At 49.5% G+C, this 26,841-nt stretch overlaps 1 protein-coding gene across 2 annotated transcripts; it reads right to left on the bottom strand.

Moving 5' to 3' along the window:
• Positions 1 to 729: 729 nt before the first annotated feature.
• LOC311610073 (uncharacterized protein C19orf47) lies at positions 730 to 26,831 on the bottom strand. Of its 2 annotated transcripts, XM_084860967.1 has the most exons (11): positions 26,658 to 26,831; positions 24,813 to 24,914; positions 22,037 to 22,087; positions 19,040 to 19,127; positions 18,812 to 18,926; positions 17,169 to 17,250; positions 14,291 to 14,428; positions 12,222 to 12,374; positions 10,453 to 10,523; positions 8,614 to 8,944; positions 730 to 7,957 (listed from the first exon to the last, which is right to left on the bottom strand). In XM_084860967.1, the coding sequence occupies exons 3-11, from the start codon at positions 22,053 to 22,055 to the stop codon at positions 7,869 to 7,871; spliced, it is 1,086 nt and encodes a 361-aa protein (XP_084717093.1). In that variant the 5' UTR covers positions 22,056 to 22,087; positions 24,813 to 24,914; positions 26,658 to 26,831; the 3' UTR covers positions 730 to 7,868. The 2 variants fall into 2 exon arrangements, with proteins under 2 accessions (XP_084717093.1, XP_084717094.1); XM_084860968.1 differs by having other exon boundaries at positions 730 to 8,944; positions 26,658 to 26,805.
• Positions 26,832 to 26,841: the final 10 nt, after the last annotated feature.

Raw genomic sequence — 26,841 nt, forward strand, 5'->3', positions numbered from 1 at the left:
TGTGGGCACATCCCCAGTAGGGGGTGTGCAGGAGGCAGCTGGTTGATGTTTCTCTCTCATTGATGTTTCTAGCTCTCTATCTCTCTCCCTTCCTCTCTATAAAAAATCAATTAAAAATATATTAAAAAAGAAAGAAATGTCATCCTATGAAAGACATATCTCGAAAATGCCTAAAGAAAGTTATCATTTTTTCATGGTGAAGGGACTGGAGTCTGTGTTGATGAAAATAACTTAGCGGCTACAGTGACTGGCAGTGGCTGCAGCAGCGGGGTGATGTGGCTGGCACCTTCCCCTGATCAGCCCGGTTGCCTAAGCCATCAGTAGGACATCCCTTGAGGGCTCCAGTATGTGAGAGGGGGAAGGCTGGGCTGAGGGACCCCTCCCCAATGAACAAATTTCATGCACCGAGCCCCTAGTTATTCATAGTAGCCCCAAAGTGGAACCAACCCAAATATCCATCAATAAAATAAACAAACTATAATCTATCCACACAATGCATTATTATTCATCAATAAAAGTAAATGAAGTACTGACACATGCTACAACATGAACCTGGAAAACATGCTAAGTGAGAGAAGCCAGACACAAAAGGCCACATATTATATGACTCAATTTATAGGAAACATCTCTAAGAGGAAAATCTATAGAGACAGAAGATTCATGGTTGCCAAGGGCTTGAAGTGGGGGGCAGAGTATGGGAGGATTTGAGAAAAAATGGTTAAGGAATGCTTTGGGGTAAAAACATGTTCTAAAATATAGTGATGAATGCACAATTCTGTGAATTGTGTCCTTTAAGTGGGTGAATATTCTGGTATGTGAACTATATCTCAAGAAACTGGGCTTTTTATGGTGGGTTTTTTGGTGTGTTTTTTTGTTAATCCTCATCCGAGAATATTTTTCCATTGATTTTGAGAGAGTGGAAGGGAGGGGAGAAACAGGGAGAAACGTCAATGCGAGAGACATAGATTGGTTGCCTCCCACCTGAGCCCCAACCAGGGTTCGGAATCGATCCTGCAACTTAGTAAGTGCCTTTGACTAGAATCCTTTCAGGCTCCAGGCCAATGCTCTAACCACTGGACAACCTTTCTGCTCTAGCTGGTTTTTCTCAGTGGGTAGAGTGTTGGCCTGTGGATTGGAGGATCCCAGGCTCGATTCCGGTCAGGGGCACATGCTCAGTTTGCAGGCTCCATCTCCAGAAAGGGCGGGCAGGAGGCAGCCAGTCAATGATTCTCTCTCATCATTGATGTTTCTATCTCTCTCTTCCTCTCCCTTCCTCTCTGAAATCAATAAAAATATATTAAAAATTTTTTAAAGCTCTTTATGTGATACCAACTGACATTTCTACAGCAGTGTACATACTGCCATTCCTCCACATCTTCCCCAACACTGAGGCTTGGAATATCTTGCCAGTCTACTGGGCACAGAGAACAGTCTAATTGTATATATCCTTTTGTATCTTTGAATTTTGTACTGTTTGCATGAATTAATTTAAAAAGCATTTAAATGCTAATAAATTATTGCTTTTTTGTTTTGTTTTTGCTTTTGTTTTAAACATGCTTCCTATAATGGGTTTCTATAGTAAATCTCATCCATAGATCTTGGTTTCTAATACTATTCTACAATAAAAGGCATTAACGCTCCTTGTAGAAATGGCTCACTCTAGGACCAGGCCAGGAAACATACAAGATGAGCCTGGAGCCGATACCGGTTTGGTTCAGTGGATAGAGAGTCGGCCTGCGGACTGAAGGGTCCCAGGTTCGATACCAGTCAAGGGCATGTGCCTTGGTTGCGGGCACATCCCCAGTGGGGGCTGTGCAGGAGGCAGCTGATCGATGATTCTCTCTCATCGATGTTTCTGACTCTCTGTCCCACTCTCTTCCCCTCTGTAAAAAATCAATTAAAAAAATATATTAAAAAAAAAAAAAAAGATGAGCCTGGAGTACCTATTGTGCCAGAAAGTAAAGAAGTGCCAAAAAACAACCTCCCCCACAAAAATACCCCGTACACAATGATGGAGGTATGTCAAAGGGACACAGGAGTGAACTGAAAGAACTCCAATGGCCACAGCTGGAATAATGTAAACAACGGAATAAATAAGGTAGCACTGGGTTATACCCAAAGTCTAAAATAAACATCCATAAGTCCATACTAATGAAAAAATAAAAGACTGAATAATTAACACATAGGAAGAAGAGACAAGTCTCCCTGGAAGAATTCCAGATAATTCATGTGGGTTTTTCCTTCAAGGAAGTAGAGCATGAGCCCCCCAACTTCTACGTGAGGGCTGTGCAGACGGACTTCCTTCCACAGAGTCCACGTGGAAAGAAAGAACAACTTTATAGTGTAGAAATATGACAAATAAATGGTCGGTAATCAAGCCAGGTGATCAAGGCTAATAAAAATAGGGATAAATCATGCTGACAGTATGCACCCCAGACATGAGGTGACAAACTGGCACTTTACCTCTGAGCTCTTCCTCTGAACATGTAACCCCACTATAGTCAGAAGAAAAAAATCCATATTAAGAGCCATCCTATAATATACCTGGCCAGTATTCTTCAAAATGTCAAGGTCATACAAATAACAAAAAATAATAATAAAGCAAGAAAAGATTAAAAAACAAAAAACTAAATGTCAAGATCATAAAAAACAAATCCGAGAAACTTCCACAACCAGGAGGAGACTGAGACACAACACCTCGTTTGTCAACATAAATGTAACACGGTATCCCAGAACACAAAACGGTGTTAAAACTAGGGAAATCTGAATAACTATGGACTTCAGTTAATATTAAGGTATCCAGATTGCTTCATTAATTATAACAAATACATCATCACTAATAGGGGAAACCAGATGTTGTGTACATGGGAACTTTGTACTGAATGTATTCTATTTTTCTGTAATTCTACTAAAACTGTTCTAAAAAAATAAAGTCTGCTCCTGTTTGATGAAGTTTTCAAAGGCCTGGCTTGGAGTTCACAAATTAGATCTAGTTCAGGTCAGGCCTTCAAAGTCAGGTCTATCGGAGCAGAGCTCACCAAACTGTCAGCTGAGATCCCAAAGGTCACTGTGACCCAACGCCTTGCACGTCCCCCCAAACCAGGCTCAGGCACTGGAGGAAGGGTGTGGGATCGGGCCAAGACCCTGCCGCTGCCGCAGCACTGCAGATTCCCATCTTGCTTTGCATCCACTGGTGGGAGCTGCCAGAAGAGGTAATGTGTCCAGAGGTAACCTCATCCAAAGACCACATTCAAAGACAATCACCCGCCTGCGCTGGCTCAGATCTGGTTTGTGATCTAGCCAGAGCCATGGGCTCATTGCCCCTCCACTTCCATGTCTGTTTAAAGCAGGAGAATATGAAGTCCCTGACCTTCTCAGTGATCCCCTGTCCCTGAGGAGTCAACAAGTCCATCAACTTAGCAAAGCATGTTAGTACTTCCTGGCAGAAGTCAATGTTAGCTCTTAACATCTCCTGCCCCGCTTCCTCCAGCACTCTCCAATTAAATGAGTCCAACTGTTCTTAAGTCCTTTGGAAATGGGGTGATAATGTATAAGTAAATCATTTGAAGAATGCCAGCCGAAACCGGTTTGGCTCAGTGGATAGAGCGTCGGCCTGCAGACTGAAAGGTCCCGGTTCGATTCCGGTCAAGTGCATGTACCTTGGTTGCAGGCACATCCCCAGTAGGGGGTGTGCAAGAGGCAGCTGATGGATGACTCTCTCTCCTTGATATTTCTAACTCTCTATCCCTATCTCTTTCTCTCTGTAAAAAAATCAATAAAAAAATATATTAAAAAAAGAAAAAGAAAAAAAAGAATGCCAATAGTCTTGGGGGAGAGCCTAGTTCAGATATGCTTTTGATCCAATAGAGTGTTTGCACTGAATTGCTAACATTAGAGCTCTTCAATTTCACCACTGAAGAGACTCCACATGAGAACACGGTTATTCCTGCAGGATTTCACATAATAGCAAGAGACTGGATGCAACTTTAATTCCCTTCCTGAAAGAACTGGTTAAGTAAAGTAGGCCATTAAGATGTGAGTGCTTAGCCTGGCTGGTGTAGCTCAATGGTTGAACACTGACCTATGAACCAGGAGGTCACAGTTCAATTCCCAGTCAGAGCACATGCCTGGGTTGAGAGGCTTGAACCTGGTTGGAGGCATGCAGAAGGCAGCCAATCAATGATTCTCTCTCATCATTAATGTTTCTATTTCTACCTCTCTTCCTCTCTGAAACCAATAAAAATATATACTTTAAAAAATATGTGTGCATATGTTCCTGTGTGTGTGTGCTGATACACACATATACACATCTCTGACTAGAAGAATTACTAATACATTGGTGACAGTGATGGCCTCTGAGGAGAGGACTTGAGGGCCAGAAGACTCAAGAAGGAACTTTTCACTGTAAAAGCCTTATGTATCTTTTGCATTTTGAACCATGTGTATTACTTATGCTCAAAAATATTTCAGAGAACCAGGGGGAAAGCGATGCATCACTGTGGGTCACAGCTGTTGGGCTGGTTTGAGAGTAATCACCAAATGAAATGGGCGGGACACTGGGGCTCTAGAGAGGCTGGCAGCAGAGGAGGTCCAGCTTGGGTCCCTCTGGCCGAGGGTGGCAGGATGGGTGACTCTCCTGGCGTACCAGAGCTGCAAATGCTTGAGGGCAAGTTGATCAGAAGGGACCATAGATAACTCTAGAAAATCCAAAACCACTCTCCTAGGGCCACCCTTACCCTTTCCAAAAGGATCCCATTTCAAATCTGTACCTGAGGCAGCACAGGGTAGAGGATATGGGGCCAGGATCCTGGTCAGCTCCCTGACGTCTGGCCCAGGCCTGTCCTTCTGGCTGGCTGAGGCCTCCAGTCTACTTCCCTCTGAGCCTCTGTGCAGAGCAGTGACATGACTGACCCCCGCAGGCAAACTGCTCATGGTCAATGAGCTATACGTTTGTTTACATCATCGTAGTTCCTACTACACATCATTACCATGCTCTTAAATTTAGTAACTAAAACACTTCCAGTTAACCTTGGCAGTTGATAAAATTATCCATGAAGTGGGGCGGGGGTCGGAGGGATGAAGAGCAGCAGGGCAAGTGTGTATGCGTGTGTGTGTGTGTGTGTGTGTGTGTGTGTGTGAGAGAGAGAGAGAGAGAGAGAGAGAGAGAGAGAGAGAGAGAGCTCTGCCTTATGGCTCGGGCATGAGAGGGAGGACTTTGCAACCCCAGCATCACCACCACTTGCTGTCCCTCTAAGGTCTAACTTCAGTCCCATGAGGGGCAAGCCTGGGCCCTCACCAGGACAGGGGTCTATGCTGCTCTCTCTACCACTGTCCCTCGTACTGAAATCCAGCCCTTCACACCCAGGCCCAGTGCTTGGGACACTGCCTGACACACAGTAGCTTCCCACTATAACATTACACCCCAAAAACTAAAAATAAGTGGGTTATGGGTTTGGGCAAACAAAAATAGATCTGGAGATGGATGGTGGTGGTTATACAACAATGTGAATGTGCTGTACACCAATGGACAGTATATTTAAAAGTAGGTCTTGGCCGGTTTCTCAGGGATTAGGCATGGCCTGTGGACGGAAGGATCGCAGGTTTGATTCCCAGTCAAGAGCATGTATCTCAGTTTCAGGTTCCCCAGCTCCAGTAGGGGTGATGGAGGGAGGCAACCAATCCATGTATCTCTCTCACCTCAAGGTTTCTCTCTTACTCCTCCTCCCTTCCACTCTCTCTAGTAATCAATGGGGGGGGGGGGGTATATCCTTGGGTGAGGATTTTATTTAAAAAAAAAAAGTTAAAATGGTAATTTAAAATATATATATTCTTACTAATTTCAAAGAGGAAGGGAGAGGGAGATAGATATAAACATCAATGATGAGAGAGAATCATTGATCGGCTGCCTCCCACACATCCCACACTGGGGATCAAGCCCAAAACCTGGGCATGTGCTCTAACTGGAATCAAACCGGGACCCCCTAGTTCACAGACCAACATTCAACCACTGAGCCATGCTGGCTGGGCTAAAATGGTAAATTTTATGTTATGTATATTTTACCACGATTAAAAAAATGAATGAGGTCTAATCTCATCTTCACCTGCTCTACGTTCTCTTCCAAACTCACCACCACTCTGGTCACCCCCTTATCAGATCTGTTCTCTAAATAGAAAAAGGGCCCCCATGCTCCTTCTGGGTCCTCCCCTCTCTTATGCTCCTTTTCAGCTGGTGTCGCCAAGCCCTTGGCTTTGAACACAACAGTCCCCTCAGAATTCCCCGAAGCTGCTGACCTCCAGCCCAGGTGGCCCTGCTCAACCATCAAGGTGAAAGTCGAAAAGCCAAGTGCCCTCCCACCCAACCTGCTCCGCCTTCCCTGGCCTCCCGGCCTCACAGAGTACCTTCCTCTAGGAGCTCCAGTCTCCCATCCAGGAGTGATCCCTGCTTCCCCTCCCCCCTACCCCACGGCCCTGTCTCTCAGAGCACCCTGAAGCACCCTGCTGCTCCTCTGAAGCACACTGAGGCCATCCATTTCTGTCCTCCCCACCACCAACCTTCCTTTCTCCAGCTACTGCCTCCCTGCTCCACCCTACCCTCCAGCAACTTATCCTCCCAGGGCCACAGCCAGCTTCATAGAAAGCAACTCAGGTCATTACTGCCTGCCTCAAACCTCCCCACTCCTCAGTGCTCTGGGGGTGATGTCCAAATTCCTCCCGCAGAGTTGTAAGCCTCAGGTATGCCCCCCCACCCCGCCTCTTGTGCTGAAGGGCAGGCCCTCACTCCTTGGCAGCCACACGGGCCTCTCTGCGTTCCTTGTCCAAGGCAGGCCTTTGCGCAGCCGTGTCTTCTGCCTGAACACTCCTCTTGAACTTTATGTAGCTGCTTTCTCATTCCCAGCTCAGCCTGTCACCTCCCCCAAAAGGTCTTCTTACCCCCAACATCTAAAGAGGCCTTGGTCTGCCCCAGCTGGTTTAGAGTATCCGCCTGCAGACCGAAAGGTGCTGGTTTGATTCTGGTCAAGGGCACATGCCCAGGTGGCAGCATGATCCTCAGTAGGGGGCGTGCAGGAAGCAACTAATCAATGATTCTCATCATTGATGTTTCTATCTCTCTATCCCACTCCCTTCCTCTCTGAAATCAATAAAAATATATTTTAAAAAATAAAATAAATTAGTAAAAAGGCCCCGGCCACTTTCACTCATCCCTCAGTCCGTGGTCACTTCACTGCCCATCTCCCTGGCTGGAGCAGTCAGCACCCATGGGCAGGGCTTGTCTGTCTTGCTCACAGAGGTCCCAGCTCCTAGAGCAGGCCTGGCACAGAGTAGGGGCTGTACAGCGGCGAACAAGTGGAAATCAAACCCACGTGAATCCCTCACCTTCAAATGGAGCCTGCAACTTGGAAGCCACCAACAGAGAGAGAGACAGAAACAGGTGAACCTAGGGAGGGGGGGGCAGAGGGACAGAACCGAGGCAGCATTCTGGTGAGGGGAGGAGGCCCAGCTGCACGCTGACCGTGGCCAGTGCTCCCCTGGACTTGGCCTGCAGCAGACATGGCCCACATGTGTGCAGGGAGCCTGACATTCAGAGACAGAGCCCAACTCTTCACTGCAACCCCTCCATCACATGCTTTGTGTGAAACGCAATCCTGTGACTCACCTTGAAGGAGGGGAGGAAAACATTTGAAAGTCAAAAATATATTAAAACAGCTATTTTCTTCTCTTGGCACCGGCCTCCCTTCCCAGTGCCCCTTGCCCACCACCCGCCACTGCCTTTCAGAGAAAAGACGCCCAGGGCAGGAAGACGGAGGTGCCCCTGCTGCAGCCCAGGGTCTGGGGAGGTCCCTCCAGCCTGGGAGTGAGGCTGCTAAGTCTCAACAGGCTCGACGCCACTGTCGACGAGGGGGCCGCTGGGAGGCCGGAGGTGCAGGAGGGTCAGGCAGGATGCAGCGGACAGTCGGGCCTTACCACATGGACAGAAAACAGAAGATAAATGAATAGAGTGAAGAATAGGGAGAAAAAAAGAAGTTAAAGTTGGGGGGTGGGGGCCGGAAGAGTGATGGGAGGGAAGTCAGGAAGTGGCAGGGTGGGAGGATAAGGGAGACCCCCGGGCAACACCTGCTCCTGGGGACCAAGAGGCCGAGAAGCTGGGGTTTGAGGCAGTGGAGGCTGCTGAGAGGGAGGGCGGGGATATAGGAGAGATAAAGGGCACTTGGCACTCGGGAGAGGTAGAAAGGAGGGCCCTGCCAAGGCCACAGTCGGAAAGGACGGAACAGAGGACACGAGAGAAGGGAAAGTCCCAGAGTGGCCAGCCAGGCCACAACGACCATCTCGGACTCAGTAAACGGGATGCATCCCCACACAGCTCGGGCCAGGCTGGATGCCTGAGGAAGACCGCAGTGCCATCCAAGGCTGGGCCTGGCTGGAGACTGATGGAGTCAAGAGCCTGGAGAGGGGCCTGGGCCCCACCTGTGGGCTAGAAGGTCCTGCGGCCCAGTCTTTTGAACACGCTCACAGTGCCTGCATGGTCCATCTGGGCACCCAGGCCCTCGCTGGAGCTGCTCCCCCGGGGCCCCAGAGTCCTCTTAATGGTGACCTTGACCTCGGCTGATGACTTACTCTTGGTGCTCGTGACCTGGCTGTCCTGGGCCTCGGGCACAGGGGCAGCCTTGCCCAGTCTCTGGATGATGCTGACTTTGGACAGGGACCCTGGGCGGGAGGGAAGGGCCAGGCGCCGCAATGTAGGGGTGCTGGCCGTCATCGCTGAGCTTGTGGCCTTGGCTTTGACAGTCAGCACCGGCTGGGGACTGGCTTTGGTTGGGCCCGGGCCTAGCTTCTTCAGGACCCCGGCATACTGTAGGACAGAGCTGCTGCTGTCGTTGTCGCTGTCCCAGGCCAGATCCTCATCCATCTCTGGGGTAGCCCCCAGTCGGCTGAAGACTCCCGTGGGCTGTGGAGTCAGAGACAGGACAAGTGAGTCATTCAGCATGTATTCATGGACAGCCGCCGCATGTGCCTGCTGGCCTCTGAGATCCAAGTTGAGAGGAACACCCATTGGTGACACATAGACACTGGCAGGAGCCATGACCGGGAGGTCCAGGGAAATGGGGGAGCCCAGAGGAGGCTCCTGATTTGGGTGGAGGTCAGGAAAGGCTCCCTGAGGAAGGGACATCTGAGATGAGACCTGAGAGTTGACCGGGATTGGAGAGGAGAAAGCACATGCCACAAAGTGGTAAGACCATCAGCTAAGGTTTACAGATGAACAGGAGAGAAGACAAATTCGGTCATGACTTGACAGGCATTTTCTGAGTCCTGACTCTGTACCTGGCCCTGTGCTGGGTGGTGCTGGGGACACAGAGGTGCCCAAGACAGGCCTGGCCCTGACCTCAGGGGACTCACAGTCCAGAGGGGAAGACAGAAGTGACAAGTAATTCTGGAAGTGACAAGTAATTCTCTAATTACTAGCGATATATTCTGTGGAGGGGAGGAGGGTGCTGGAGAGCGGGAAATAGGGAAGACACCAGCATTTAAGCCAGACCCTCAGACTGAATCAGCAGCAAAAGGAGCAGCTGAGCCCCCAAGGCCGGAGTGAGAATCACTGCCGCACTCGCGTGGGCCAAGCTCTTGACGTGGCTCCATCTTCAAGCCACATGATCCTGAGTGCCATTACCACGCTCATGCCAAGATTCTAGGAAGTGAGAAGAGGCCAGAGCGGGTGAGGCCTGGTGGGTGAGCGGCTAAGGCAGGAAATGCAGCTGGTGACACTGAAGGGTGCTTACCACGCCCCAGACCCCATAGCACCATGCAGGTACCTCTCACTTAATCCTCACGATCACCCGATGAGGTCGCTACTATACAGGAAACCAAGGTGGGAAGGGCATAAGTGCCATGGCCAAGGCCATGCAGCTAGGGGGTGACAGATTCACCCTGTGCAGCGGGCCAGGTGGGGTGCTCCTAGGCACCATGCCCAGGACCTGTTACTGCAGGGCCAAGGGGAGAAGAGGGGGCTTGCAGGGGGCGGCAGCGGCCTGTCCTGTGGCAGCACCCACTGCTGCTGGGGGAGAAGGGCTGCAGGGTGAACAGTTCGGAGGCCACTGCCCTATGCAGACAGGGAGAGGCGGCAGAGCAGGCAAGACAGATGGCGCCATCCGTCTGGTGACTGCCTAGAATGAGGACCTTGGGGCGTCCCTGAGGCAGGGCCCAGGAGAGGGGTTGCTTTGGGGATGATGCTGAAGGTGGTTTGGGATACGGCAGCATCCAGGAGTCAGCCAGACCCCAGGACTGATTGTCGGGATAGGTCAGGGCAGAAGACAGGAATCAAAGAAGGGAACTGAGGCTAGAAAGGTAGGTGGGATGGGCCCAGGGTGTGCCAGGGGTGAGATGTGGGAGTGTCAGGAACAACACCCAGGGAGGACAAGAATTTGAGAGCCCCGGGTGGCTCCCCAACCTCCAACTCACTTTATTGCCCGTCGTGGTGTCTGCCTTGGTCTCGGCTCCGAGGCGGTCGAACACAGACGTCCTGTGGAGACCTGGAGGAAGCGAACCCATCGTTCAGCACCTGCTGAGTGGCCCCCGTGGCCCAGACCCGGGTGAACATGTGCAGACAAGGGAGGGGACAGCATGGCAGCCTGGACCCCAAGCAGCGCTGGTGTAATAGGCACAGACTGGGCCCAGTTAGGCTTTGTCTACACTTTTTGGTTAACACTGACCTTAACCCACCGGCTCCTGGCTGGTGTCAGCTGTGGGAAGGATGAGCTAAAATTGACATATGGTCCTTGTACCTCGTACAAGTTCATCAAATGTGTGTGCAGAAGAGTTCTTGATCACTACTCGGGCCTCTCACTCTTTTTGGGGTCATAGACCTCTGAGAAAATCTGATGAATGGTAACAAGTTCTCTCTATAAATAACAACCTAAACAGTCACCAACAGAATGCTTGATATGATATACAAATATTGTGGAAATATCAAACAATCATTAGCAAGAATGAGCACAGCCGTTCCAGTACCCATGAATACCAAAATCCGAGAAGTTCAAGTCCCTCATATAAAATGGCACAGTATGTTCAGATCACCTCTATTTTCATGGTGTTAAAGCAGGGTACACCTACTCATCACTCTCATTGACAGGGATCAAGGGTAGCACCCAGCACATGGCAAATCCAAGTTTTGCTTTTTGGAAATTTCTGGGCTTTTTTCCCCCTTTGAATATTTTCTTTTTTTTTCTTTCTTCTTTTTTCCTTTTTTTGTTAATCCTCACCAGAGGATATTTTTTCCCATTGATTTTTAGAAAGAGAGGGGTTATGGGGAGGGAGGAAGAGAGAGAGAAACATTGATGTGAGAGAGAGACATCGGTCGGTTGCCTCCCACATGCACCCTGATTGGGGTGGGGATCAAACCTGCAACCCAGGTACATGCCCTTGACCAGGAATCAAACCCCAAACCCTTCGATGCACTGGCCGGTGCTCTAACCTCTGCAAACACCAGCCAGGGCTTCTCTGAATATTTTCAATCTGCAGTTAGTTGGGTCCACGGATGCAAAACTCATGGATACGGAGGATGGACTGTAGATGTACATACACTAAAGTGAAAAGATCTCAATAGAAGAGTAACAGAATAATACCTACAGGATGATGCTACACATTTAGAAGGAAAAAGCACCCATGTGTGTGGACACGTATACAGATGCAAGTGAGTTCATGGATGTTAGCCTGGAAAAGTCAGCAACAGGCAGGGAGATGGGAGGGAGGGAAGCAGTCTGTTTTTACTGTACGTGCTTCTGCATCATCTGAACGTTCCCCCATGAGAACACAGACTATATTCTGAGTCCACAGAGCGCCATCTCCACACACCAAATACAAGCTGCAGTGCTGGACTGAATCTCAACCAGACCCCTCGGGCTCATCATGACAAGTCCCACTTCTTGGGCACCTGCCCTCAGCCAGGCACAGCACAGCTTTAGAGGCAGCCATCACCAAATCCACGCCCCGCACCCTCCCCACCCTCACCCGTGAAGAGTGCCAGGCTGAGGGACTAAACAGACCTGCAACACTAACCTCAGGACACAAGGGCACAGGTGGTGCCTACCCCCTCTTCTATGGCTCCATTGCTGTTCCCTTGGTCCAAGGTCCCCTGGGTCCCTTTACAGCCTGCTTCTCAGCCAACGCCAGCGGGATGAGAGCAAAAGGGAAACAGCCTATGCCAGCGTGCACCCCTGCCAGCCCGGTACCTTTCGCCGCCTGCTGTTGCTCAAGGATCTTGCGGGTCCGGGGGGTGGTGCCCTTGGGCATGTTGATGATGTATTTCCCCTCCATCTCAGCAGTGACCCTGCGGCGCTTGCTGGGAACAGTCAGGCTCTCCTCTTCCCGGCGGGCCAGGGCAGCTGGGGAAGAGGGTGTGGCTGAGCGCCTTCTAGGATAGGATGTTCTTCCAGAATAGGGACCAGATGCCCTGCAAAGGGCACATATGTGCCCTTCATCTCCATGCATTCGCATGGCTGGAACCCCTTATGTTCCCAACCACCCCTATTACCACTGCCTCTGAACCACCAAGAAACTCAGATGAGAAACTCAGAGGTCTGAGCCAGACGGGCAGAAGGTACTCGGAAACCCCAGGCTGCAGTGGGCCTCCGTTCTCTGTGGCTCTGTCCACGCAAGCAGGCTCACCTCCCAGCCCAGTCTCCCCTCAGACATGGTTGGGAGGGGAGGTTTCAGAGCCCCACCAGATAGTGGTTTCACAAGTGTGCTCACCTTTCAAAAATGAATAAAGTCCTAAACTTACAATCTGTATGTAACTAAATTTTAACTCCATTTTTACAAAAAAGAATTCCCTCCAATGTGTGGAGGGGGAAGAGTGCCAGTCCCTCCCAGGCTACCTTTTCAATACTTTAGACTAGGGGTGTCGAACTCAATCAGAGAAGGGGCCAAAATCTAAAATCCAGCCTAAATCGCGGGCCGAATGGTTCACTGAACAGTCATAAACTGACAATGTCATAAACTGACAGCGGAGTGCAGTGATGACAGTGTGGTGCGGGCCACATTGCAAGGCCTGGCGGGCTGGATTTGGCCCGCGGGCCTTGTGTTTGACACATGTGCTTTAGACAGTAATTGTAACTTTCCTTCTCATGGCATGCAAATCACAAGGCCAGCCGGGACTGGTTTGGCTCAATGGATAGAGCGTTGGCTTGGGGACTGAAGGGTCCCGGGTTCGATTCCAGTCAAGGGCATGTACCTTGGTTGCGGGCATATCCCCAGTAGGGGGTGTGCAAGATGCAGCTGATCGATGACTCTCTCTCATTGATGTTTCTAACTCTCTATCTCTCTCCCTTCCTCTCTGTACAAAAATCAATAAAATATATTAAAAAAAAAAAAAATCACAAGGCCAGAAGGGGGTGAGGCACTCCCAAACGCCCTCAGCAAAAAGGGAGCACGCAGGGTGCCAAAGAGTGGGCAGGGCATGATGGGGCTGGGGTCAGATTACGAAGCCCCCTCCCCGGGCCTCAGGTTCCACTTGTGCCAACATCATGTTGTAGGATGGGTCCAACAAAGGGGGAAAGTGGCAACACAGAGAGGGCTTGACAGCCCTAGAGCCAGAGTCCCAATCCCAGCTTTCAAGCTGAGACCTAGAAGAGCAGAGGCCAGCCTCGGAAGTCTGCAAAGGAAGCACGCTGCAGAGAAGGGAACCCGGGGCAAAGGCCCCACAGGGGGGAGGATCCTGGAAGGGGCCAGAGGCAGCCAGCAGGAGAAAGGGACACAAGAGAGGAATCCACTTAGGACTGGATTTTATTGTTGGAATAATGGGAAGCCCTGGAGAGTTCTTGACAAAGGAGTGAAAGATCTGGTTGAGGGTTCTGGAGGATCCCTCTGCCTGCTGAGAGGAACAGTAGCTTCTTTACCGTGTGGGGCTCAGTGGACATCTGTTAAAAAAGACTGAGCCACCTCTAGTCAACAGTACTGCTGTGTACACTTAAAACTTTGTTAAGAGGGTAGACCTCATGTTAAGTGTTCTGACCCCAATAAAATAAAATTAAAAAGACCGAACCAAGCACTGAGTGAGAACCACAGTGCACCTGTGCTTACACACACCATCTCAGGTGCTTCTGACTGTCCTCTGGTAGGGTGCCCCCAGCCCCATTCTATAGGCGTGGAAAGTGAGGCCCCCAGAGGTGCAGTGACTTGATCAATGACAAACCCTTTGAACCTGGTGGCCTTCAGGCACTCACAACGCTGGGAACATGACCCCCATCTGCCAGCCCACATTCACCTCCAGCCCCTCGCACCAGCTGCCCCAGTCCCTCACCAGCGGCCTTGGCACTCTTTGCTGCCATCTTATTGGACACGGTGACGGAGATCTTAGAGGTACTGGTGTCTGGCCGCCTCGGGGGAGTTCCAGGTGGGGAGTCTCGGTTCAAGCTGTTGGCGATCATTCGGGAGGCGGCTGCAGGGAGGAAAGGGAAGAGTCAGTGCAGGGGGCAGAGCCAGCCTTGGGACTGAATGGGGAAGGAGCAGCCACAGTTCCTCTGTGGCGGTGCGGTCCTCCTGTGAGGATGCCTGGGGTTGGGTGGGCCAGTCTTTCCAGGAACTAGCCTACCCCTTCATGCCCTGAGGGTCTTTTCTGAGACCCAAGACCAGGCTGGCCCCTACCATACTTCACCCATCAGTTAGTGATGCATCCCTTGCCCCTCCCCTCCACACTGCACTTCAGCCAAGCTGTTCCCTTGGCGGGGCACGCAGGTCCCGGGTTCCAACAGGTCTGCTCGGCCTCTTCACGCAGGTCTCCTCTCACATGGTCTCCTCAGAGAACGCTTTCCGGACCACCCCACCAACCTGCCCTGCTCTACACTTTCTCTTCCTTCAGAGCCTTTGTTGCTGCTCAACACTAAGTTGCATTATTTGTTCACTGGTGGATTCTCCCAGAGCACGCAAGCTCTCTGAGGAGCCTGCCTGTGCACTGCTGTATCCCAGTGCCCATATTTCTGACACTTCACAGCCCTCAATCAACATCTACTGAAAAGACGAACACTACCACCAAACGCCCCACATCTGTGCTAGACAGACCCTACTGATAACCAACTATACAGACAGGGAGCTGGGCTTCCGAGTGGGGTCACTCAGCCAGGCCTGGGAATGTGGGTCTGGCTCCACTGGGGAAAGAATAGCGGTGACATCCCTCTGGGCGTGGGGGACAGTCTCTGATGGACCCTGTTTTCTACATAGCAGGAGAGTGATGCCCTAAACTTGTGGTCGGCAAACTTTGAGCTCATGAGCCACATGCGGCTCTTTGGCCCCTTTAGTGTGGCTCTTCCACAAAATACCACGGCCTGGGCGAGTATTTTGAAGAAATGGCATTAAAAGAAGTTTAAAAAATGTGGCTCTCGCCGAAATCTGTTTGGCTCAATGTATAGAGCGTCGGTCTGCGGACTGAAAGGTCCCAGGTTCGATTCCGGCCAAGGGCATGTACATTGGTTGTGGGCACATCCCCAGTGGGGGTTGTGCAGGAGGCAGCTGGTCGATGTTTCTCTCATCATCAATGTTTCTAGCTCTCTTTCCCTCTCCATTCCTCTCTGTAAAAAATCAATAAAAATATATATATTTTTTAAAAATTGGCTCTCAAAAGAAATTTCAATTGTTGTACTGTTGATATTTGGCTCTGTTGACTGATGAGTTTGCCGAGCACTGCCCTAGGGTATAAGGTGAGAACTGTAGCATGTAAGGCTGAGCAGCGGAGGCCAATCCCAGCGTGGGAGGGAGGCAGTTGGGGACACATATAATCATGGTAAGTTGGCACCATTTAGGCAGAGGGAAAACAACTGTCTGTCTCTCCTGAATGTCAGCATCCGGTGCTTTGTGCTCTGACATCGTGACTGCTGCTCACATGGTGTACCGTCTGGGAGGTCATTTAGCTGTACTGTTGTGATCTGAACCCTTTTCTGCATGTAAGTTGTAGGAGATGTTTACAGAAACAAACCCCCAATTTGTTCAGCCTCCCTTGACCATGCCTTTGGGTAGGCCCTGCCTACAATGACTCTGGGTTGAGCCATGTGACTGGTTCTGGCCAATGGGACAAGAGCAAATGTTATACAAGCAGAGGCTTAGAGGTGATCTGAAAAATGGGGGCTGCCTTCCTATGCTGCTTTTGGGAGTCCTGTACCCACCCTTGTACGGATGAGGCTGAGCTAGCTGCTAGGAAATGAGAGGCTTGTGCCCAATTGCCCCGTTGACATCCAGCCAACCATCAGATGTGTGCTGAGATCTCCTAGATCACCGGGACCAGCTGGCGGGCCCGGAGCAGAAATGACCAACCAAGTCATAAAGCCATGGGAAAGAAATGTCGGTGTTTTAAACCAGTTTTGGGGTGGCTTGCTAAGTAGCAAAGGCTAACAAATATGCATGTTATATTTTTAGATTTTTTTTAGGTTTATTTTTTTTAATGTATCATAATAATAAAGAAACAAAAGTATAACTAGAGCCGGTTCTCACCATTCACTGATTCCATATTTTCAAATTCACCTCTTCACTAAAATTTACTTGTAACCCCCAAAATGAACACTCATAGTGCCTCTGTGGTCATTCACAGACATGCCCAGAATGGAGAAAAACTTGAGTCACCCAACACCCACACTCCCAACTGAGGTCGAACAAGCCACACGCTGTGTTCTTGTTTCAGCTCTCATACTGTAAACAAGTGGTCTATGACTGTGCTGATTAAAACAACTCCTAAGCATAGCACTGAAGTGCTGTCTGTGTTCCTAAGTGCAAGGAGGCACTGATGTACGTGCCTTATGGAAAAAATACTTGTGTGAGATTAGCTCCGTTCAGGAATGAGTTATAGTGTTATTGATCACAGTTCAATGTTAATGAATCAACAATATACAGTAAATAAAGTGTCTTTAAATGGAAACTCACATAAAAGAAGGTTCAGTATTGATCAGCTAAGGAAGAATGTGGTGATCAGAGGTTTGCAGAAACCTAACCTTGTATTGCCCATAGGAGCGAGATTCAGTGTTCACTAATTCGATGTTCGCAGTGACTACAGGACAGAACCACCACCAGCCCCTCATCACCCAGTGTATTTTCCCTTAGAGAAGAGGGCCTCAGATGCCTTTGCTGCCACCTCTGCAGACTCCAGGTGTGTTCCCTTCACTGCAGGAGGGTAAGAATGAGCAGATGGGACTCACCACTAGGGGTGCCTCGGCGAATCTCGCCTGGGAGGGGGCTAGGGCTGCAGGGCACCGACTCAGTAGCAGCTTTGCACATGTCCTGTAAAAAAAAAAAAAAAAGTGCCTGGGTTACCAGGGGGATGGGGCATCAGGTGAGGGAACAGAGGACTCAAAAATCTAAGCCAAACTAGGGGTATCAGAGCTGCTAGAGAAAAAATTTTAACTCCTAACCAGGAGAAAACAGACAAACCCTGAGGGACAGTCTACAAAACATCTGACCAGTGCTCTACAAAACTGTCAAGGTCATGTCAAATACCTGAAATGAATATCATATTGTGTGTTAATTGTAATTGAAAATAAATTTAGCCCTGGCCATGGAGCTTAGTTGGTTAGAGCCTTGTCCCAATAAGCTAAGGCTGTGGGTTTGATCCCCAGTTAGGGCACATCCAGGAAGCAACCAATGGATGCATGAATAGTGCAACAACAAATCAATGTTTCTCTCCCTCTCTCTAATAAATTTTTAGAGAGAGACAAAGAAGATATCAGTCAATGCAGTGAGGCATCCTGGAACAGGAAAAGGTATCCATGGAAAAGGAATGAAATCCAAAAAGCCTGTAGTTTAGTTAATGCTAGCATACTACTGTTCATTTCTTAGTTTTAACAAATGTTCCACACTATGTAAGATGTTAACATTCGGAGAAGCTGAGTGAAGGACACACAGAAACTTTCTGTACTATTGTTGGAACATTTCTAGAAGTCAAAAATTATTCCCAGATTTAAAAGTTGAAAGAAAAAGAAGTGTTGCTCTGTGACCATCTCCGTGGTAACGCAGAGAACGCCCTGGCTGGAGAAAGCCCTCGCTGAGGGCCTGTTGTGGATGGGGACTGTGAGGACCACCTCCGGGACGGAGGGAGCTACTGGGTATGAGAGTAACGCAGCAGCCGCTCCGCGGCAGAGTGGAGTGCTGGAGTGCAGCTCTGAAGCAAGTTTCCTTCTTGGTCAAGTGTAGAGAGGAGCAAATGAGTTAATAAGTATAAGGGCAGAGACAGCCTGGCCGGCATGGCAAGAACATGGTAAGTGTTAGCAGTCGTAACTTCACAAGCACTCCTTGCCACATACACTATTTGGTAGATGGTCAAAGCCACCCTAAGCAGCAGGGTGTGTGAAAAGCCTGTTTCAGAGAGACTCAGGAAGGTGACATCATTAGTCTAAGGACACTGTAACCAGAGGGGCCAACCAGCAGGGCCAGGAATGAATGGAACCACTATTCTGTTGGCCAAGTCACCAACTGGACTCCACATAGGAAGCTTCTGTCCTGGGGACAGAGAAGAATCCTGGTCATGATAATTATATTAGTAAGATGACAACTAGTAATAATAATAGAGAGAGCTTTTACTGAAGCCCTACTGTTTATACTGTACTAGGCTTTATAATGTAATATTTACAATCATCCTGCAAAATAGGTTTGCCTATGTGCAAACTACAGATGGACAAAGGCTCAGAGAGGTTAGGCAATGTGCCCAATGTCACACAGCAAATGCAGAACCAGCCTGGGATCCCAGGTCTGCCTGCCTTTGCTTTTAAGCCTCCTGTCAGCTCTGCCACTGCCCCTCCCCCCCAACCCTAAACCCAGGAACAGAGAGATGGCACAGAGCACCCACCTGGCGGTGTACCACCTTGGCATGCTTCAGGATGGCAATGATGTCGCCCACCACAGTCACGCCCAGCTCATTCATGATTTCCTTGTTAAGATCCAGCAGCATGCTCTTCTGGATCCTGTAGGGGAGGGTCAGCAGTGAGGCCACGTGGCCCAGGGCAGAGGGCCAGCCAGCTCCCTTGTCTCCTCCCCCCTCTCCCCGAGTTTAGCTCATCCCCTCAGCGCTCCTTACCTATTATCCACAAACATCACAGCGTAATTGACAGCAGGTCCCGGAGGAATGCCGGCTTCCTTAAAGAACTGGATCCACTCAGAAGTGGCTGGTGGGTGGACAGGATCATTACTCACATTATCCTCTTTAGAGAGCAGCCACAGCAAAACCACAACAGCAACGGCTCCCACAAATTAAATGCTTACCGAACGCCAGGCTCTGGCTGAGCGCTCACACAGGCGAAGGGGTTTCGCCTGCCTGGCAACCTGTGGCTAAGCAGCACTGACTCCCAATGAGGAGCAGGCAGGGGAGGGGCACCCGCCCCTGGCTTACTGCTTCTAAATTCCTTCTTGTTTTCTTCGGTGTGACCTACAAACTGACCCTCCTCTGTTAGGCCAGGTGATAGGTAAGATCACTGATTTCAAGTAAAATCTTTCTTTTCTTTTTTAGTATCTCTGAAACCAGGATCTATCTCACAATCGATGGTGTGCCATAATTGTCTTTTGTGGGGTTTTTAAAAATATATTTTTATTGATTTCATAGAGAAAAGGAGAGGGAGAGAGAGAAGCATCAAGCATCAATGATGAGAGAATCATTGATCGGCTGCCTCCTGCACGCCCCTACTAGGGATCAAGCCCCCAACCTCCGCATGTGCCTTGACAGACCTGACGGGGAATCAAACTGTGACCTCCTAAATTCATAGGTAGATGCTCAACAATGAAGCCGAGCTGCCAGTTTAATTGGCAACATTCTTTTTCTTTCATAATACATAATATTACATCCAACATTCCCTGCTACTTTGTTTATTTTAATCCTCACTCAAGGATATGCTTAGCGAAAGGAAGGGAGAGGAAGGGAGCGAGGGGGGGAGAGAGAAAAATATCAAATCGAACTTGAAACCCTTCAGTGCATAGGCCGACACTCCAACCAACTGAGCCACGCTGGCTGGGGATTGGGCAATGAGATTAGAAAAAATTTGGTATTGCTGTGCTCATTTTGCTTGAGACAACTGAGGCTCATTCGCTTGAGACACACTCCAGGTCAGATGTTTTATAGGTGGCAATGCGGGGCTCGGCACAAACCCACAGCCACACCTCACCCAAGGAGGGCCCTGCCCACCAGGTCACAGGCCTGCATCTCTTACTGAGAAAGGTGGGCTCCTGCCCAGAAGAAATGGTACCTCTATTCTGCATAGGCTCTAGGCACCTGCGTAGCCAGGGTACCCTGGTTTCCATCAGCCAAAAGCAGGCAATTTTGTCTAAGTATTGAAAAGCACCACATAGCCGAAACCAGTCTGGCTCAGTGGTAGAGCATCAGTCTGCGGACTGAAGGGCCCCAGGTTCGATTCCGGTCAAGGGCATTGCGGGCACATCCCAGGTAGGAGGTGTGCAGGAGGCAGCTGGTCAATGTTTCTCTCTCATCGACGTTTCTAGCTCTCTCTCTCCCTTCCTCTCTGTAAAAAACTAATAAAATATATTTAAAAAGAAAAAGAAAAGCACCACATAATGATTCCATTTATGTGAAACTAGAGGCCTGGTGCATGAAATTTGTGCACGGTATGTGTGTGTGTGGGGGGGTGTCCCTCAACCCGGCCTACACCTTCTCCAATCCAGAGCCCCTCAGGGGATGTCTGACTGCCAGTTTAGGCCCAATCCTCAGTCAGACATCCCTCTCACAATCTGGGACCACTGGCTCCTAACTGCTTACCTGCCTGCCTGCCTGATCGCCCCTAACTGCCCCCCCCCTCCCCCCGCCAGCCTGATCACCCCTAACCGCCTCTGGCCTGGTTGCCCCCAACTGCCCTCCCTTTGCCCCCAACCATCCCCTTCTGCTGGCCTGGTTGCCCCTAACTAGCCCCCCCCCACCCCCCCACCCCCTGCTGGCCTGGTCGCCAACTGCCCCCTCTTCCAGCCTGGTTGCCCCCAACTGCCCCCTTGCTGGCCTGGTCACCCCTCACAGCCTGCTGTCTAGTCGTTTGGTCATCCCTCACTAACCCCCCTGCAGGCCTTATTGCCCCATGCAGTCTGTCAACCTGCTGTTCAGTTGTTACTGTTACTGTGACAGCATCCCAGACAATTTGCATATTCCTCTATTATTAGTATAGATGTCCAGAACAGGTAAATCTAGAGATCCATAGAGATAGAAAGTGAATTTGTGAATTAGTGGTTTGAGGGTCCGGGGGTGGAGGGAGTGACTGCTAATGGACATTGGGTTTTTGGGGGAGATGAAAATGTTTTGAAAGAAATTGATTGTGGTGATGGTTGCACAAATCTGTGAATAGAAAAAAATATATAGCCCTAGCCAGTTTGGCTCAGTGGGTAATTAGCCTGTGGACTCAAGGGTCCTGGGGTCGATTCCACTCAAGGGCACATGATTCCAGGTTGTGGGCTCGATCCCCAGTTGGGGGTGTGCAGGAGACAGCCAATCAATGATTCTCTCTCATCACTGATGTTCTATCTCTCTCTCCCACTCTGATATCAATAAAAATATATTTTGAAAAAAGAAGAAAAGAAAGATATGTATATAAACTTCTGAATTGTAGCCTTTAAACAAGTCATTGTAAAAATATGAACTGTATGGCAATCAAGCTCTTAAGGGGGGGGGAAAGTACCACATAGGTTGGGAGTAGCTAACTGCCTAAAGCAAAATGAACTGCAAAAAAAACTATGCCCAGAATCTTACATGCAATAACCTCCTTAATCCTCATTATACCCCAGGTTGTAGGAAGTATTAGTATCTCCAGTCTACAGGTGAGAAAACGGAGACTCTGAGAGGCCATGTGGGGGATCTGCTGGACTTCAATACCCAAGTCCTTTATGGCTAACGAGGCTGCAGGAGGCAAAGACACAGAGAGGAAGCGGGTAGGCCTTGAGCAGGCCTGGCTCCACCTCCATGGTCCTCACAGCACAGCTGTTCCTGTCTGTGACCGGCCCTCCCTCCCCCACGTCTTCCCCGGCAAGGTCATACCTCAAAGAGGGCAGTGGGGAGGGGGCCCCGGAGAGAAGTCCACAGACTCACCCATTGTCACTGAGACCATTGTCGCCCTGGCCCCCACGCAGCTCCCTGAGCCTGGAAGAGAGAACAAGGGGAGAGGGCGTTGTGTTGCCACCGGCTGTGAGGCTTGTCCCTCTCGCGCTGCCTGCCTGCCGCCAGAGGAGAGTTCCTGGACCGGGAGCTCAGAGCCCAGGAATAGCCTGGAGCAGCTGGCAGGAAGTCAGCCTGGGACAGAGCTGCCACCACAACTATCACTTTGCCTGGGACAGCAAATGTCCACAGCTCTATTCCACACACCTCAAAAGTTTCTAGCTAGAAAAAGAGAGGAAGGAAAAAGAGGGAAAAAAGACAGCCCCTACCCAAGACTTTAACCATAAATACTTCATTCATTCATTCATTCATTCATTCAAAACTGTATGCTTCACACCTGTTGTGAAGCACTGTTCTAGGAGCTAGGGATGCTTAGCTGAACAAAAAATGGAATCTGGCATCTAGGTAAGGAAAGAGGGAAGGGAAACAGAGAGAGGAAACAAGCAGAACAGTTAAGATGTGGTGTGTCAGCCAGGCCAGTGTTGCTCAGTGGTTGAGCATCAATTTATGACCAGGAGGTCACGGTTCGATTTCCAGTTAGGGCACATGCCTGGGCTATGGGCCTGATGTCCAAAAGGGGGCATGCAGGAGGCAGCCAGTCAATGTTTTACCATTTTATTCTCACATTGACGTTTCTCTCTGTGTGTCCCCCACCATCCATTCCCTTCCTCTCTCTCTAAAAGTCAATAAAAATATATTTTTTTAAAGGAAAGAAAAGGTGTGATGTGTCAGAAAGCCTTTAGTGTCACGGAGAAACATGGAGGGCCTGGGAAGAAAAAGGTTGCAATACTAAAGAGGGTGATCAGGGAAAAACACTCTAAAGTGGCATTCAGAGACCCAACCGTGGTGGAGGAGTGAGCAGTGTGGTTTTACAGAAGAGTTTTCCGGGAGAAAGTAAGTACAGTGCCTGATCCAGGAGCCCGTCTGACATGTTGGAGGGGCAGCAGCAGCTGGCCTGGCTGCATGGAGTGAGCAGGAGAGTGAGAGGAGACAAGGGCAGACAGGTGGGGCACCAAATCATGAGGGGCCTCAGAGAAGAAATGAAAAGCCAATTTTCACCTAAGAGATTAGCAGGTGCTAGAAAGGTGTTAGAGACATATTAGCACCAATGAAAACTTCCTCCTGGACATTAATAGCAGCTCTGAACAGAAACTAACAGAAATAACTTTCTCTCCTGATGATTCAATGCTATCTGACTCAAGGAACACCCGTCCCAAACTTCCCACTTAGCCCTCATCCTCTTCTCTGACCCTGCCGTATCCTCCATTTCCCCTGCCCTCATCCTTCACTCTGCTCCCTGCTACCCACCCCAGCCCCCAACTCTGATCCTTTGCCCTCACCCCCGTCCACCTCCTCTATGGGTGCAGAAAGCCCTCTGTCCAGCGCACTCCATCTGTTGCCCCCCCCACCCCCCCATTCTGATGGCCTAACAGAAGCAGTAAAAGAGTAAAGACTCTGTAACCAGCCTGCAGGGTTCAAATCGGGCTCTACCACTTACTAGCTGTGTGGCCTGAGCAAATTACTTTACCAGTCGAGCTTCAGCGTCCCCATCTGTAAACTGGGAAGATACAAACGTTCCTTACCTTAGCCCAGTGATCGGCAAACTCATTAGTCAACAGATCCAAATAGCAACAGTACAACGACTGAAATTTCTTTTGAGAGCCAAATTTTTTAAACTTAAACTTCTTCTAACGCCACTCCTTCAAATTAGACTCGCCCAGGACGTGGTATTTTGTGGAAGAGCCACACTCAAGGGGCCAAAGAGCTGCATGTGGCTCGCGAGCCGCAGTTTGCCGACCACAGCCTTAGACAAATGCCGGGAGGGCACATGAGCGTCTATGTATGAAGCACCTGAGATGCTGTCTAATGCTCACCAGGCTATTCTTAACTCCCAGGCTTCCCACCCAGCCTGTCTCTAACACTCAGGGGCTTTGCCCATCTCCCAGTTCTCACACACAATGTCACTTGTGCGTGGAATGTTATCTTTTCCTGTTCTCCAGGCAAGCCCCCCTCCACTCTGCCTTGCTGCTGCCTTCTTTGTGAAGCTTCCCTACACATGAGATTCCCCCAGCAAGGATTCATCCTGCCATTCCCTGGCTCCTACTGCATCCTTCACTGATGAACATGATCACCGACATCATTCCACCCTGAACTTGACTCTCTAACACCCACTTCCCCTCCTGGGTTTTACTACTGGACAAGGATAACTTAACTGCATCTCTCAAAGAGGCTTCCATAGTCAGGCAGAAAAACATCTGATACACCAGGACCAGAGCCAGGCACATGCTGATGCCTCACAACCTCCTCATGAGTGAGGACTAGCATCAGACCCATTTTAATCAATGAAAGAAACCAACTCATTGAGCTGCAGTCATTTGCCAAATGCCATGTCTAGCAAATGGCTTTACTGGAATTCAAAAACAAGTTCTCCCCGATTCCAGTGCCCATGCAGTAGCTTCCACTGAATGTTCACATGCCAGGGACTGAGTATATACATCTCAGTGATTCCTCACAGCCACAGGGGAAGAAAGTAAAAATGATCCCCATGTTACAGATGAGAATGGCAGCTCCAAGGTCACACAGTAAGTAACTACAGGGCCTGGACTTGAACCCAAGTCAGTCCAATGGCTGTGATTGATAATGTTGGCCAAGGGCTTACTATGAACCAGGCACTATGACCTGTCTTTGCAAGGTTTCAGTTAAAGCTTACCAGAAGCCTTTAAGTACTGGTATCCTCCGACAGCTGCAGAATTCCCTGCTGGACTCAGTTTCCTCTCTCCACCATTAAAAGCCCATCTCCAGCGCTGATTCTCTGAATGGTGAGAATTATAACATTAATAATAATGAAAAAAATGACCATGCCCAAAACTCAAGTAATTACCATAAACCAGATAACCTGTGCTAAGCCCTTAGAAGGCATGGATACAAATCATAATTTACCACTTCCTAACCCTGACTCTGGGGTAAATGGCTTAACCTTTCTTGCTTTTTTTAAAAATTGGTTTCAGAGAGGAAGGGAAAGGGAGAGAGAGAAACATCAGTGATGAGCGCAGCCAGCATCCCTCAATAGTTGAGCGTCAACCTATGAACCAAGAAGACACAGTTCGATTCCTGGTCAGAGTATATGCCCAGGTTGTTGCTATCTCTCTCGCCCTCTCTTCCTCTCTGAAATAAATAAAAACATATTAAAAAAAAAAAAAAAAAAGAAAGAAACATCAATGATAAGAGAGAATCATTAATCAGCTGCCTCCCACACACCCTACCCTGGGGGTCAAGCCCACAACCCAGGCATGTGCCCTGACCAGGAATTGAACTGTGACCTCCTGGTTCATAGGTTGAGGCTCAACCACTGACACGCGGGAGCCGGAGCCATGCAGGCAGGGCAACCTTTCTGGATTTCACATCCCTGGGTTATAAAATAAGAATGATAAGAGTATATATATTCTTAAAGGAATAAATGAGTTCAATAAATGAGTTCAAAACACCAAGCACTTGGAATAATGCTCAACAGGTGATATGTGTATGAGTTCATAAACACCAAGCATGATTTCTTAAACACAGTGCTCAGCAGGTGATATGTGTGCAATAAATAAAATAAATAAATCTTCAGTGAGCTAGGAAAAGGAAAAGACAGTCACTGACTTATACCAGTCCTATGCAAAATGTGAGCTGGGAACAGAGTTATTAGGTAACTTGATGAGTTCTATGTACCTGACAATGTGGAATCACACTCAATTTAATGGACTGTTCTGCTTCCTTGTATTTCAGGTTAAGAGTTCCTTCTCATGGCCACCCAGGCCAGTTTTCATTAGGATAGCAAAAAAACTTTTCCTTCTCAAGTTAACTGACTCGAAGGGGATGCATCAGTAGTTTTAAAGAAAAAGAAAAATCATGGGATTTGGAAATTTGTAAATGGCAGGATGTCGATTTCCTGGCTCCAGATTCCAAGTTGTTCCTGTTGCTGTCTTTGAGCTTCCTCCCTCCTTTCACTTCCTGGGAAGTCCCAGCTACAACAATGACTCTCAAATCATTATTATGAGTCTACTGAGTTTTACTCAATACGGTCCCAGGCCCTGTGCTAGGAGCTGTACACGCACATTTCATCAGCATCCTGAGAAGGACCCGATGATGTTCCGACTGTTCGCCCTCACTACATGAATAAGGTTCAGAGAGGTGAAGGCACAGGCCCGCTGCTACAACGTGGTGCTGAGACTTGAACTGAAATCTGCTGCTTCCAAGTCCAACAATCTTTCACGTTCCCACATCCAGATCTTTCCCGCCAAGCACAAGCATCATCACCAAAACTAACAATAACAGTATATTAACGAGTGACCACTGTGCCAGGCGCGGAGCGAGCGGCTCCGACAAGCGCGAGCTGACTTCTCATTCCAAACCAGACACAGTCAGATACTGGCCCCCACTCTACAGAGGAGGAAACTGAGGTTCAGAGAAAGAAGTCGTTCATCCAGGACCGCATCGCAGCGCCCGTGGGCCCGGATGCCATCCATCCCCACCGTTTCCGGCCCAATCCCACCTCTCCCGGCCCACGCCTCACCTGGCCCTCCGGGCCCGCGCCCACTCGCGCCGCCCGCCCGCCCCTCCGGGAGGAACCAACTGTCAGACTCCCCCCGCCCCTGGCCCGGAGGTCCATCCCGAAAGCACAGCCGCTGCCGCCGGAAGCCGGGCTGACCCGCCCGCGGCCGCTCTAGCCACCAGGGCCGCCACCAACGAGAGCGAGG

Source organism: Pipistrellus hanaki, assembly GCF_964339955.1.
Source record: "Pipistrellus hanaki genome assembly, chromosome: 15".
NCBI classification, from domain to species: domain Eukaryota; kingdom Metazoa; phylum Chordata; class Mammalia; order Chiroptera; family Vespertilionidae; genus Pipistrellus; species Pipistrellus hanaki.

Bases quoted from the DNA above. Each gene is read 5' to 3' on its own strand.
- LOC311610073 (XM_084860968.1), bottom strand. The intron at 17,251-18,811 runs GTGGGTGCTCTG...TTTTTTTTACAG, and splicing joins CCAAGGTGGTACACCGCCAG to GACATGTGCAAAGCTGCTAC. The intron at 8,945-10,452 runs GTGAGTTGGAGG...CTGACTCCACAG, and splicing joins ACACCACGACGGGCAATAAA to CCCACGGGAGTCTTCAGCCG.